The sequence below is a fragment of the Prenolepis imparis genome, unplaced genomic scaffold (genome assembly GCF_030444845.1).
Source record: "Prenolepis imparis isolate NDT839.2.m4 unplaced genomic scaffold, iyPreImpa1.0 SCAF_13, whole genome shotgun sequence".
Lineage (NCBI taxonomy): Eukaryota > Metazoa > Arthropoda > Insecta > Hymenoptera > Formicidae > Prenolepis > Prenolepis imparis.
Window position 1 is genome coordinate 3,494,741 of NW_028141171.1, and position 15,381 is coordinate 3,510,121.

The 15,381-nt window shown below is 31.8% G+C and overlaps 1 protein-coding gene across 1 annotated transcript in view; it reads right to left on the bottom strand.

Annotated features, from left to right (window-relative positions):
• The window catches only part of Nrm (neuromusculin), a 246,140-nt gene that overhangs the window by 5,938 nt on the left and 224,821 nt on the right, over positions 1–15,381 (bottom strand). The window contains exons 19-21 of the mRNA XM_083052589.1: positions 12,780–12,893; positions 11,694–11,815; positions 3,801–4,403 (exon numbers count right to left, since the gene is read on the bottom strand). Of these exons, the coding sequence (XP_082908715.1) occupies positions 3,801–4,403; positions 11,694–11,815; positions 12,780–12,893 (839 nt within the window). The remainder of the gene's footprint in view (positions 1–3,800; positions 4,404–11,693; positions 11,816–12,779; positions 12,894–15,381) is intronic.

Consider the following 15,381-nt stretch of genomic DNA (forward strand, 5'->3'; position numbering starts at 1 on the left):
TAGTTGGGACCAGGCGAAACGGGGGGATGCGAGCGGTTATTAACGCGACATAGATTCGAGAAAAGTGTGCGTGAACAAATCGAAGACGGCTGAGACATTATTTCGAGTTTCCACTTTTAGGAAAAGGATATACATAAATGATCACGTTTCTTGTCTTGTTGGATACGATATATTTGGAAATTGCTTCCAATATGTATATATGTGTGTGTATGTATATACACACACACAGTATATATTTTTCAATTTACATATTTAAATATATATGTTTTTAAAATATATATATTTAATATTTAATATATATATATTTATTTAAATATTTAAATACATATATATATATATATATATATGAAATATTTATATTTAACTAATTATACATTTAAATATTTAAATTTATTATTATTCAGATATAAGTATTGAAATATATTATATACATACTTAAATATTTATATTTGAATAATAATATTAAATGTATAATATATATATAAATTATTAAATATATATATATATATATTTATAATTATAGTTATATATTTAAAATGATAATTATTGTACATTTTATAGTTATAATATGAAATCTATAATATAGAATTTTTTAAAACAAAAAGAGAGGCTGAAATCAATAAGTGTACGGGATTTTACGTCAGAAATTTGATGTGCAAACACTCGCGATTGATTCACATACAATTCTTCTTATATAGTTGGAACCGTAAACGATGAAAACAAGGACTTTATTTAGCTTCTCGTCGTACTATATATATATATATAATTCTAACACGTGTATGATCTTAAATCTTTTATTGATCCGAGACAAATATCGTCAGGTCGTTCAGGTCGTTGCTGCTACTGTCCTAAATTGAATCAGTAAAAATGTTACTGATTAAAGCAGTAAAAAATTTCACTGATCAGTGGGTATTTTATTGATCTTTAGTAAAAATACTCGCACTTTGCTTTCCCTTTTTGTGTCATAGGTCCAGTAAAATTTCATTGAAAACTCAACATAAAATTCTACTGTATATGTATTTGCAAATTGTAGTTTTTACAGTTTTTAAAAATTTATTTTTGATTGTTATTTTTTGGAAGAAATTCTCACAAATACATGTCTTGAATGAAACTTTAATAACTAGTATTGAAATTCAAAATTATATACATGTTATACATTTCTATTTTTAAGGTGTGATAAACATAAAAAAATTAAGTAGTCTCTCTTGGTCAAAAAACTCACTCATATTTCTTTAATAAAAATATATTATTATAAATATATTATTATGTCATATATAATATTATAATATAAGACATATTTTTTTAAATATCACAGATTGAAACAGCCATACTACCACTATATTCTTTCTACGAGATTTCATTGATTTGCAATATGCTATATTTATTACTCAGACCATTAGTGACTATCCACTGCTTTTCAGATACACCGATTCCATTTAAGAGAGTATAATATTGCAAGTATATTTTTATAAAACGTGTTTTACATTTTAAGACACATAAAGGATTTATAAATTATTGCTCACACAATAAATTTTGAATATTCATGCGTCCTCTTCCATTTCGACTTCAAAGAATCCTCCGTTGACGGTGTTCATCGACGACGCACCTATATAACGATATCATAAAGTGTGCAAGGATTTATGCTATAGATCGATAAGTGAAAAAAGACATTTTTCTGTTTCGAAATCTCGCATCGAAATCATGCATCTCTCTTTGTCGTCAATGAAGTGATAAGTGAACAAATGTACGCCGAAAAAACAAGTGACGATTGCAAAAAAATAAAAATACTTTCGAAATAATATCTCAGGCACGTCTGTGTTTCGAAACGAGCACGAGTCATTGGTTAAGCGTGTTTGTGTATGTGTAAGACAGTGAAAACTTACTTGACTCGCGGCCAACATGCACAAGGGCGGTGGCTACATAGATGCCCGGATCCAGCTTAGCAGGGAAAATATGATTTCCGATTATAACTCGACTTCCAGCAACTCTACCTCCTACTTGCTCGAGAGAAGCTGCTGTTTTATATCTATTACGGACACGTAAATCGTTCACATGCAGTAGATGCGCGAGATGCTAATGTATACTCGGTGCGCTTATAAGGGAATGGAGATTGACATTGTTGCTCGCTGGACATTGCCGCATTATATAACTTTGGTGATTACGAATAGTTTGATTAATAAACTTACAAAAGTCCTATTTAATGACGCGATAATGCTTGTAAAGTCATAGCAGGCGATCTAAAGCGCGTTTTCTATGAGAAAATTGGAGGAAAATGTTATTTTCGGGATCTCTCAATTTGATAGATTTATTTTTATCAAGAAAAAGAGTATCACAAACTACGATCAATAGTTTTCGAAAGATATCGATGTTTTAAAATTTTAATTATTTTTTGAAAAAATATATTAAGATTTTATTTTTGACAAGAGATCATTTTCATAAAAATTTTTTAATAAAATTAATCTAATTTTGATTTAATCAGAAATGGGGATGAAAAGCAGCATTCTTCTCCTGATAAAAAATTCTAATAAAATAATGATCTATCAAATTAGGGGGTCCTGGAAATAACGTTCTTGTCGAAAATTGCTATAATAGATACGATGAATATCACAAAGAAACTTTTAGATTTAAGTGACATCGAGAATCATCTACTATTATTACTGCGATGATAAAAATACATCTGTTCCAAAAAATGCTTTCTATTAGACTAGCTCGATTACAATTATGGCAAAAATTAATAAAATCGATGATGTAACAAAAGATTATATATGATACAAATTATCTACATGTTTTTCATTACTGACATAAAATTATTTTATTCACACGAAATTATTTATAAAGACTAAAATTTGTAAATATGTTAAAAAAAAAAAAAAAAAAAGTTATTTCAAATTTGATCAGGAAGTTTAGTTTCGGAGTAAGTTTAAATCAAATAATATCCTTTGGCTAATTATAAATTGGTTGAATGCTTTCTATACTCGATTGTTTCGCTTTATAATTGGACGTTTATACGTAAGTCATTGTAATGAAACGGTATGTTTCACTTTGTTCCAAATTTTCTAGTTTAAATAACGAATATTTGGTAAGATAGAACTGTTGAAATATGAGAAAAATTTATGATCTACATGTCACTAATAAATATACTTGATCTGTGTAAAAAAGACTGGTATAAATTAAATTAAAAGTTTAATATGTCTCGAGAGACACGTCAATACATTTACATTCCAGACAAAACTGATTTTATAAATAATTTCTTATAATCATAAAAAAATGTCTTTTTATTCATTTTCTTTGTGAATTCTGACACACCATTGTTATTTCGTGACTTTGAAAAACACTGTGCTTTGCTGTTGAAGTATTTGATGAAAAAGCAGTGTTCTCTGAAAGAGTCTTGTATATATAAAAATGGCTAAAAAGTTTCTGGAAATATTACATCTAATACACACATCTTTTATATATATATATAAGTGTGTATATGTGTATATTTCCTATCCTATGTGTATAATTCTATCAACTATACATATGCTTCAAATATTCTTGGCTGTAAAAGCGTAAATTTCAAGGGAAATAAATATTTCCGATGTCTAAAATTTTATCAATCTCTCGTAGCTGAAATACATATCTCTATGCATCCTAAAGCTCTAGATAAAAATCATCGATACTGACATTTTCACACCTGTCAATAGCCACTCGACAATGCAAGCCGATCGCGACAGGATAGATCTAGAAACGGCAACGTCCGCGAGCAACGTCATCATGAGATGCCGGGATTCCCTATCGTAGATGATGAGTAGTTGACAAACCTTAAGCTTAGGCAACGAAGCGTTTCTCGGTGGAAAAACGGGGGGAGGGACATTTTGGTAGGTGTGTTTGGACGGGTCGATCTTCCTGGACGTCCTCGGAGCCGGTACCGGGGGTGTCAGCGTCGGCGACGACGGGATCGGCGTCGAGGGCGCCGATCGGGTCGTCAGGTTGATCGATCTCTGGCTGAGGGTCAGGGAGGACGGGGCGTCCTCCATCGATCGGACGATCGTCGCGATCGTGGCTGTACTGTCGCTCCTGTGCGGACAGGTCTTATAGATCGGTATCGCGTACAACTCGTACTTCCTGCGGATGTTTTCGTGCCTGCGGCAGAGCCGCAGGGAGTAAAACTGCTGCGAGTGCTTCTGCTTGCGCCGTCGCGGCTTCAGGGTGTTGTACTTGAGCACCGGCGAGTTGCCTCTGGGCACGTTGTAAACGGTGTAGTGGGGCCCCAGGTGGCTCATGGTCGACTCGTAGCCGGAGCTGCCGTCGCAGAGGCTGACAGCTCTGCTGGGCGGCCGCGAGGAACACGGCGAGGCCGTGAAGGAGTGATGCAATGACGTGCCATGCAAAGCCGAAACTCGGGCAAACTTAGGAGTAACCAACTAAAACAAAATGCAGCCAGCGGCCATTCGCGTACACACAACGTATCCTTCGACCTCGATTACGATTGGATTTGCTTGATTAACGCTCGATTATCCGATAACGTCGATAACCGGGGGATGGGAGAATTCGAGGCTAATGACGTTTTGCGATGACTTGATTAGCGACGCCAAGTCTCGGCTTCGTACATAGTAGATTAGCCGAAACGGCACTTCCTCGCCGTAGGACATAAGTAGGTAATCTATGTCAATCTCTGAATTGCTATTGGCATTTTAGACGAGTATCGCTGATATATAGTTAGGTCGCTTCTATCCTTGTGAAGATTACGAGTTAATCTACTGTTATAATACTTGATAACGATATTTCGAAGATGTTTGTGGTGTAACAATATTTATAGATACCGATTGACACAGACATGTCAAATTATTGGAGAAATTTTCATGAAATAAATTTATTGGGGTGTATATAACAAGTATTCCTAAAAATTATTTTTTCCGCTCTCTGTTGTGTAAGAGATAACTGCATTGTATTTTTTTACACGAATTTTATCAAATTGTGATTGAATAAAAAACATTATTGTACTCTTTTCAATCTTTAACTTTATCCAATAAGAATTATAAAATAAAATTATTGGTATAGAATTGTTACTAAAAATATTTTAATTTATCTCTGTCATAAAAGAAAGATAACTATAGTGTATCGTACAGGGTGTTTCTAAATTAAATAGGAGTTGTTAGTCATCCCCTTATAACGATACATGAAGATTTAAAAAATATTAATAAATATGCATAAAAAATATCCACCAAATTTCATTTTTTTTAACTTGTCCAAAGTTTAAGAAAAAAATTAAAAACTTAATTTTTATATATTTATATAAAAACCCCCCCTTTATTTTCGACAAATAATCATCTAAAATTTTTCGCACTTATTTAGAATCACCCTATATATATAGATATATCACGAATTATAAAATTATGATCGAACAAAGAAATAGAATATTAATAATTGTATTTTTTAGAATTAATTCGAATTAATTTGATAAAAATCTCAAATTAAAAGCGTCTTGTCGATCAAAGGAATCAAATGATGATTTCTCGATAACACAGTTTTTTAAAGTAATCATTGTTAATTGAAATATAGCGCGGCAACGCTTGGAAAATGGCACATGTATATCGCGGCTATTGTCGATAGGTTAGAACAATCATCCATTGAGTATCGGCCCTAATTATCGAATGCCCCGTGCCAGCAACACGGTGTGCTTATTGCCTCTCATCGAATTATACGTTGATTGATTCAGATTGCGCTCGGATTGTGAATATTTGCGAATTAGGTAAACCGATTCGGCTAATTTCGCCTGCGCGAGCTTGTCGAAATGAGCTTTGCCTGGATGTGGATGTGTTTGCGATGTCGGGGGTGTTTTCCGTTTAAACAAAATTAGGTCGTCCGTGTCAGTCGGAATCATTACGAAAAGCTAAATAATTAACGTAACTATATCAGCATCGTCTATTATCTAGCGTTTGAAAAAATTTACGGGATAATCTGTGATATATATATCTAAAACACTCGCGGCTCAGTTAAGCCACGAACTATTTATTAATTAATCTGTAGAAACTGTAATTATTACACTGCTAACTTTTTAGTAATTATTTTTATAGCTACCATTTATATACAATGAAGAATGCATTGAGTTGAAATTTTAATTGATTCAAACAAATATTCAATATGTCAATCTGTATAAACAACCGATTTAGCTGAATAAATTCTATTATTTATTATTGAAATGGTAGAGTGAAAACCTATATGGCGAATTTATTTATCCGTAAATAAAATTGTGATAAAACGCGGTAGATTTAATAAGATTTTTGTAAAATAAAGACTATAGATTACCGTTAATTTTCATAAAACATGTGACGCGGATAAATGATTCGAGCGTTAATCAGCACAAAACCAGTTATATCAATTTCGATAAGAATAGCATTATATGAAATCATTCTATTGTGAGGCACACGAATTATTGGAAACTCATTGCAATAATTGATTCTTCTAAAAAGGAAAAAAAAAAACAATACGTTAAAACGCGAGTACGATTAAGTTAGAAAAAAAAAAAGAAAAGCGAGAGCACAGTGAATTTATTTTCGCCAAAGTAGCAATGTTCGTTACACTCGCACAGCACTGAATTACCTGTCCACCACGGTGTTCTTTTTTTTCCGCTATATTGATTGGGCTACGAGACGACTTCCTACGTGCTAATAAAAGTAGTATTTCGAAAGTTCGCAAAAGAAGAACAAAAAATCATGTGTCGTGAAGGCAACTCGAAGAATTAATAACACAGTCAGTCACTTACTTGTTACAAACTAATACAATTTTGTTTTACTTCTCATTGGCAAATTATATCCCCATAATTTTTATCAAACTCTGTTAAATTATCGGTATTGCGATTATCTGGAAGAGACAATCGGTATAGAATCGTTATCGCACAGATATATTAACGTAACGCAAGCAGTAATATATGAAAGCAGCCATTTGCGAAGTGCGTAAACATTCGGATAATTAATTCGAAACATTTTTTAGATTAAAAAAAAGTTGGAGAGAAAAATTGTAAAAAAAACTCTTGCGTGAATTGCGAGCGTTAATACGCGCGATATATATATATATATATATATATATATATATTTTTTTTTTAAGAGAAGCGTATATATAAATTTTGATGAAAATTATTATCCGCTTTTGATCCGCAGAGTTATTTCCCGCTGCGTGCAGAGTATTATTGTGAGAGTATCACGTCTCAACGCGAATAAAACACTTTTTGATGACGTATATACCGAATAAAATGAATGAATTTCACTCGACATGCATTTTAGCGGCATCGGTTTCGCATGATTATCGCTAAAAGCGGTACGAAATTATGAACCTCAACTCTGCAATCAACAACAATATCGTTGACAAGCAACGATATTTATCACCGTGTATATATATTAAATCATCGTGAGAGATAATGACGGCAAATTGTCAGTCGCTGTTATTAATTACTTTTATATCTTTCCCCATCGATATTTCGATGAATAAATATTCTCCAACGTATAATGTAATTTATTATGTTTAAATAGAAATAGAAAAATTAAAAATAATATTACGAAGAAATATTAAAATATATATTATCTTGTGAATATTAAAATATATATAAATACGGAATATTATTATATATATGGTAGAGAATTGTTTTCTCAAGATATCGAATCGCCTGCATTACTGTCAAGATAAATCCTAGTTCAAAGAGAATTCGTAACATTCCTCGAATTGAACTGACGTTTCACGAAGTAGAATATCCTTTGTAGAATACTCGACGACTCAAGAGAGAACGATATATTTATTCGCTTGAGAAACGCGACGTGGTAGAATCGATTGCGATGGCAGAATTTACATCGTAAAGATCTAGATCAGATGTCATCGAATACAAAAGAGACTTAGATAATAATACAAAAATAATGTTCTTTTTTTATAGTTATACGCGATATTTTCTTCTATCTAAGAATAGAGATAAATAGAAATTCGCATCTATTTTTTATTAAAACTAGAACAACACAAACGCGCGCTACACGCGCGCCATTCTTCGGTTTTATGTTAAAAAAAATGATATTTAAAAAAAAATAATATAAAGTTTGTTTAAACTCGATTAGTTTTTTTCACAGAAATTAGCTAATTAGAGCGTTAATGTGCTAATTAAATTTTAAAATAATAATATGTTAAAAAATTAAAATAGTAATATGTTGTAAATAATATGTTATAATATCTTATTCTCGATTAATATTTTTTGACACAAATCAGCTGATAACTGTCAAAAATATTAATCGAGTTTAAAGTATTATATAACCTATTATTTAATACATATTATATTATTTTAATTTTTATAACATTATTTTAAAAATTAGTAAATTAACGTTTTAATCAGCTGACGCTTTAATTATATATGTCATGTAGAGCTTCAATTAATTTTTTTTCAGTAGTAATATAAGACATTAATCAGACGTTTGTGATTGCTCGGTAGATACATTGACAAATTATCCAAATTAATTATTATACAACAAATTAATTATGTAACAAATTAATTATTTTTTACAATAATCAAGCTTCAAATACACAAGACATCTCGAAAACATTTCTATGAATACGAGAGAGAAAATATTATTGCGGAGAAAGAGACATTCTCTCTCTCAATGTCTCTTAATCAGCTGATTTTTCTGTCAAAAAATATTAATAAAATTTGCTAATTAAATATTCTAGCTTACCTATTTATATTTATATTGTGTATGTTATAATTTGCTAATTAAATTTTAAAATAATAATATAGTAAAAGTTATAAAATAGTAATATGTTGTAAATAATATGTTACAATACCTTATTCTCGATTAATATTTTTTCTTTCTAAAGCTATATATCTTTTCGAACGAATCTCCTCCGAGTTTTAATTAATCAATAAAAATTATTAATATTAAGTCATGTACATAGTATCGCGCGCGCGTTATTAGAGTGAAGTTGCCGATGTTTGTAGCTTCGGCCATTACCGAAACGCCGCGAGTATCAGGCAGTTGGAGCTGCGTCCCGCTGTGATTAATTAGTAAGCATAATCGTTAGAAACGATTTCTAACCTTTGTATTGTAATATTTATCAATCGCATATCATAATTTCAACGTTAATATGTAGGCGTAATTGTTTGAAACGCATATTTCGCGAAAAATTCGATGCAAAATCTCTTGCCAACATAACCCAACTTAATCTGTTGTCGCGCGCGCGAATGTGTTGCGATCCGCGGATATATTTATCCTGTTAATTCTAGTTTACATATTTATATTGTGTATGTTATAATGCAAAATAATAAGATTATTCTAATATGTATGTATTTTATTTGTTACAGATAGCATTGCAATACACAGTGCGATTCACGCGTCGTGTCGGGAGTCGGGAGTGCCGTGTAAAGTTTCGCGCGTCGAAAGTGCCGTGTAAAGTGTCGGGCAATCGTAATTATTCGTATTTTCGCGAGTGTCGTGAATGCTTCGAAGAAGCAATGACGGTCGACCAAGAGAGGAGGAGGAGGCCCGGGGAGGCATCGGGCGACATCGGGGCAACTGTGAGGTATGCAAAATAAAACATTTTTTCTAAACTGCATTGTTTATGAGATATTCGACACACATATGTATATACATAATTTGAATATTTTGTTTTCAGATCAATGTGCTGTGTACTACAACTCCGCTATTGCACGTATCGGTGAGTGAGAAATTGTTTATTTTATAATATTTTTATAGTGGTAATGGGGGTATATATAATATGTTGAAAATATTAAAATAATAACATATGTTTTAAATAATATGTTATAATATCTTATCTGCGATTAATATTTTTTGACAAAAATCAGCTCTGATAATTGTCAAAAATATTAATCGAATTAAAAATATTATAACATCCTTTTCTAAAAAAGGCAAAGTTAAGTCGATTCTTGCAAGTATTGTTGCATCTTTTCCGATGCTGATTAACTGTTTTGATTCGCATTATGCGTTATATTCGTAGCATCGAGAGACTGTCATCGCGAGGGTTAGTAGTTTAACAGTTTGTTCAAAATAAAATAAAATAAAATAATATGTTTTAAATAATATGTTATAATATACTTTAAACTCAATTAATATTTTTGATAGTTATCAGCTGATTTCTGTCAAAAATATTAATAAAGCGTTAATTTGCTAATTAAATTTTAAAATAATAATATGGTAAAAAATTAAAATAGTAATATATTGTAAATATATTGTATGCGCGATTAATATTTTTTGACAGAAATCAGCTGATAACTCAAAAATATTAATCGAGTTTAAAGTTTTATAAAATATTATTTAAAATATTATATTATTGTATTTAATTTTATTTTGAACAAACTGTCAAACTGCTAACCCTCGTGATGACAGTCTCTTGATGCTACGAATATAACGCACAACGCGAATCGAGGCAGCCAATCAGCATCGCGGAGAAGAGGCAACTTGTGAGAATTGACTTAACATGCCTTTTTTAGAAAGGATTTCTCTCTGTATAACGTTTAAAATATTTGCGGGTGGTTGTAAGTTCTGTCATTTTAAGAGATTTCACGATTTTTCGGATATGTATGTAACGCAAACTCGCCTTAATTCTTTGATTTTAATTATCCAAACTCAAACAGAAGAACGAGCCTGCGAAATGGCGAAATTAATTATTTAAATGTTTGCTTGAGAGGAATCAATTAATCATGATAATTCGCGTTAACGAGTGGGCGCGCTCGTAAAAAGGGACGAAAGTAGTATAGAAGGGGATGAAAAGTGGGGGTGCACAAATGCATTCGCGCGGTAATTTGATAAGGCGAACGAGTGTACCGAGACTAACCTCTTAATTGCGAAACGGCGATTCGGAAAGTCGATGCGAAGTAACGTTATAGCCATTACGAGGGTCGAAAGAGGCTTTGGTGTAACCGAGCCTCGGTTTAGGTAGCTCTTACAAAGTGAAGCACACGAGCAATACCGTATATATATGTAGGAGGAACCGTATGTCGAAGTGGCGAGGCACTTCTAAGTGCTTGCGGGCCTTCGAAAGGGGTTTGAGCGACGCCAAGGGTTCGTACTAATATCTCCACCCTCTCTTGGCCTTTCACCGCATTTCACTTGCTATCACCTCTCTAACGTATTTGGTCAGAAGGAGGCAAGCGTTAATCGACGAACTGTTCACGAAACTTGGCGGCTAACTGGCGAAGATGTTCACCGAGAGAGGGTATCGATGTATCAACTTGGGTCGATCTCGCATGAATGTAGTATCATTTCGAATTATCTCGCTCTTCCGGCACAGTCCAAGTGGAAAATCGAGGAATGTCGCGATTAAATGTCATTTGATCCTTCTGTCAATGAATCAGGTACTCAAACCAAACTTAAATGTGGCAAGAGTGTTATTTCCGGGACTCCTCAATTTGATAGGTGAACCATTATGTATGGATAGGTTGGTTAAGTAGGTACATATCCTAGTTATTCTTTGTTTCTTTCTTTTTATAAAAGATTACAAAAGATATTTGTAATACTATTTTTTACACACCTAGCGCTTCAACATTTTTAATGATACAAATTAATCTCTCGCAACTGATACATTTGCCATCATTAGTTCTCTTTCTCTTTGACAATCACGCTAATGTGCACGTTGCAAGTCGAGTCTAGCTCTCATGCGGTCCGACAAAACCTTTTTTTTTCTTCGCCTTTCTTCTTTTTTTATACAATGATCATTATACTAACCTTGTTAGGTGGCGCTTGAATCCCGTGAAAAGGTAAATTTTCGTAGAACGTCTTCGTCCCCGAGTCGGGAAGAACTTCCGACACGCTGTTCACATGATTGTTATTCGCGGCTTGATTGGGATCTGCAATTGCAAAAAAGAGAATCGTGTTGCATAAATTGTCGTGACGTAAATTGTCGGCGATGGCAGCGGACTCCGACGTTCCACGATCGACCAACACATTTTGATTTAATTCAATATAAAGACCAACTTTCATTATTGCGCATAGAGCATAAAGAATATAAAACATTGTAACGAGAAGAGAACAAGTCTGAAACGGATTGCAATTTTGAATTGGATTTCAAATAGTCGTGGGATTGAAAAATTCTTAAGCAATCAATCGCGTAATCAATGTAATTCCTTGCTCATATCAGAGTTTCGTATTTCTAAAGTCCCGCAAGTCTAGTTTTCACAATTTGTGTATTTTTATTTTTTTCCACTTAATTTACATTCGACAATTCTCATTAGTGATCACACAGTGTTTACTCGATATACAATAAAATATTGTGCTATCGTTGATATAATTGCCACATAACTTTGCTAACAAAATCCCCTCGTTAAAGAGAGATAAGAAAATTTATATTATTTGTTTAATAAAATTTATATTTATATACATATATATTTATATATTTATATTATTTCATTTTAATAAAAAAAGTAATATTGCAAAATTATACATATGTCGTCTCGGTATATAAATCACAAAAAATGAATAATATCTGTGATATAATTAATTTATACAATAAATGAAAAATTTATATGGTCGGTCGCTGTATGTATTTTCTGTTTAATGCGAACCTATGAATTATTGCGTGCCTATAGCTAAGTAATCCTCTATTTCGCACTATTTGTGTATCTGTGTGCTCACATTTATACGTATATTTCCTTCTGTGTCCAATGATGTGTGTATTGGCGAAGAGTAACACATAAAGTTGGGAAGGAAATCCGTCGAATCAATTTTTTTTTTTGAGAAGGTTCTAAGTCAAATTATGCGAGCAAGTCAAGTCGAAGACATGCGCGTTTTGCACAGAGATATTTTTCCACGTACCTGCTCCAGGCTTTTTTCGCTTACGAGATGCATTGCCACGATTCGGCTCGCGAGGGGGTGGCTCCAGGGAGTGCAGCATCCGCTGCCGCGGCACGATTCTTTTGTAAGTCACGGCTAAGAAACATACAAGCAACAACGAGCGATGTCACAAACACATAAAGCCTCTCTCATGCGATAGCTCGAGGTAGCAAACAGTGCAATTATGGATGTTAAATAATATAGGCTGTGTAGGATAGAAATGTTTCATCTCCAATTTTAAGGTAGCTCATTATTATAAAGTAATAAAAAAAATGTGTATCTTTTGTAATACAAAAAATAAAATATCTTTTGTTAATACAAAGAAAAAATTTTATAAAAATTACAAAAAAAATTTTTTATATTACTTTATAATAATACGCTAATGTAATGTAATAATGTGCGCTAGTAATATTAATACAATACTAATATAAAAATATTTTTGTTGTATTAGAGATATTCTTTATCTCGAATTGAAAAGATTTTAATAAGAAGATGAATCATATATATATAACGTTTTTTCGCATCTAATTTGTTTTTATGTTTTCCTTACAATATATATGAGACTTTTTGAATAAGGATTGTAGATTATAAAAATACAGAAAAATTTATTCTTTATCTTTCAGGCAACAAAACACGTAATTAAATTGCACGTCAAATTAAAAATTATATACATTTTAAAGTATAAAATATCATTAAAAGTAGTATTATTATTACGTTTGCTCTAATGGGAAATAATAATAGATAAATAATATTTTAATATCAAATTAGTAAATTAAATTTCATATTAAATTATATATACAAAGTGTAAGTACCTACGATATTTAATTTCTTCGTTAATACAATATAAATTTAATTTTAATGCATTGCATATTGATCTTTCTGTTTCGATTATGATTATTTTTTAAATCTGCAGGCTAATTGTGAGTAACGATAAAAAGCTCGAAAAATATAAGTTTTGTATAGCAAGGTCGAGCACTTTTCTGGAACGCGAAGTTTCTGCCGGTATGGAAAAGTTAAGGGGTTTAATTACGCGTCGTATATACATTAGCTGTGTGTTTAATGAGATTTCAAACTCGTCTACGAGACACGCAGAGAGCACGTACTTTACATACCGCGTACTTTCCAACAACAAGGCGACGTTTTTCGTTTGAAAGCGCGTAAAAGGTTGCAAAAGAGAAGTCAGAGATAATGGAGAAGATAACGCGATAGAGTCTATTATTACCTGTGACGACAATCGAAAAAAACCCTGCAGAAAGAGTAACGCGAAACGAGTTCTGCCAAGAATGGAACCGTAAAATCAATAACGTGAGATATCGGTAAGATAACTGGATATAATATACGTATATTATACATACATTATTATAAAGTATTCCATAAAAGAAGATATCGATGAAATATTCTACTATGCTCATAAAACGAACAATGCAATCGCCGAGATTCAAAGTACGTCATTATAGTATATATATTTTTTTACATAGAAAAAGATGAAATAATATAATAACACTAGTTTACAGCCAAAAATTATTTTAAACCAGATAAAGTGTTTCTTATACATATATTTTTGGGTACTGAAAACGATACCGCAAACCAAATTTCACTAGCACGTCAGATTTCCAAAATAATTAAGGTTTAATGTGTAAAAATGACTTCTTTGCGATTTTTTTTTGTCGAAAAGATTAACGTTATCTGAAAAGTTTGATCAGATATCATGAATGTATTGTTCATCTCCTATAAAATGCATTTTTTTTATTTCTATATTTTACTTTTTATTTAAATACAGAGTTTTGCTAAGATAGCAAATATTCCGCTTATGACGATGAGGTCTTATAATTCTATTCATAATTTGTAGTTTAAGAACTATTGATAAACATACACAGTGTAACTTATCGTGATAGATTCCACTAAATGTATATTTATATATAGAATGTCTCATTTTAATTGCTCACTTTGAATTTTGAAACAAATGCATTTTCGAAAAAATGTTCCAGATAAAAGTTGTATAATCTAAAGAGGAAAAATTAACAGTAAATCAATTTTGGAAAAAATAATTTTTTTTCCAAAAAATCTTTTCCTTAGGAGCATATCCATATGAGAAGTAATTCCCAACTTTAATCTTTCATAACATGACTAAAAAGTAAGATATTGAAATTTAAAAAAAAATGCATTTTATAGGGGATGAACAATATTTCATGGTATCTAATCAGACTATCTATATAACGTTAACCTTTTTTATAAAAAAATCTCAAGTATCGTAAAAAGCCATTTTTTATACATTAAATCTTATTTTAGAAATTTGACGTGCTGTGAAATTTGGTTTGCGGCATCGTTTTCAAGACCGAAAAATTTATAGAAACATTTTGTCTGGTTTAAAATTAATTTTTGGCTGTAACTAGTGTAATCTTTGAATGACTCACACTGTATGTATAGTATTACGCATACATCTTGTAAGTGCGGCAAAGATCAACAGAGTACCTACATAAACCGATTTATTTTCGGTACAAAGCTGCTATTTGTTTAAATCATTTGCATCCACAAACATTTGCCTCTCTCGCTGGTATCTAGCTTACGTTGCAGTAAGCAATAA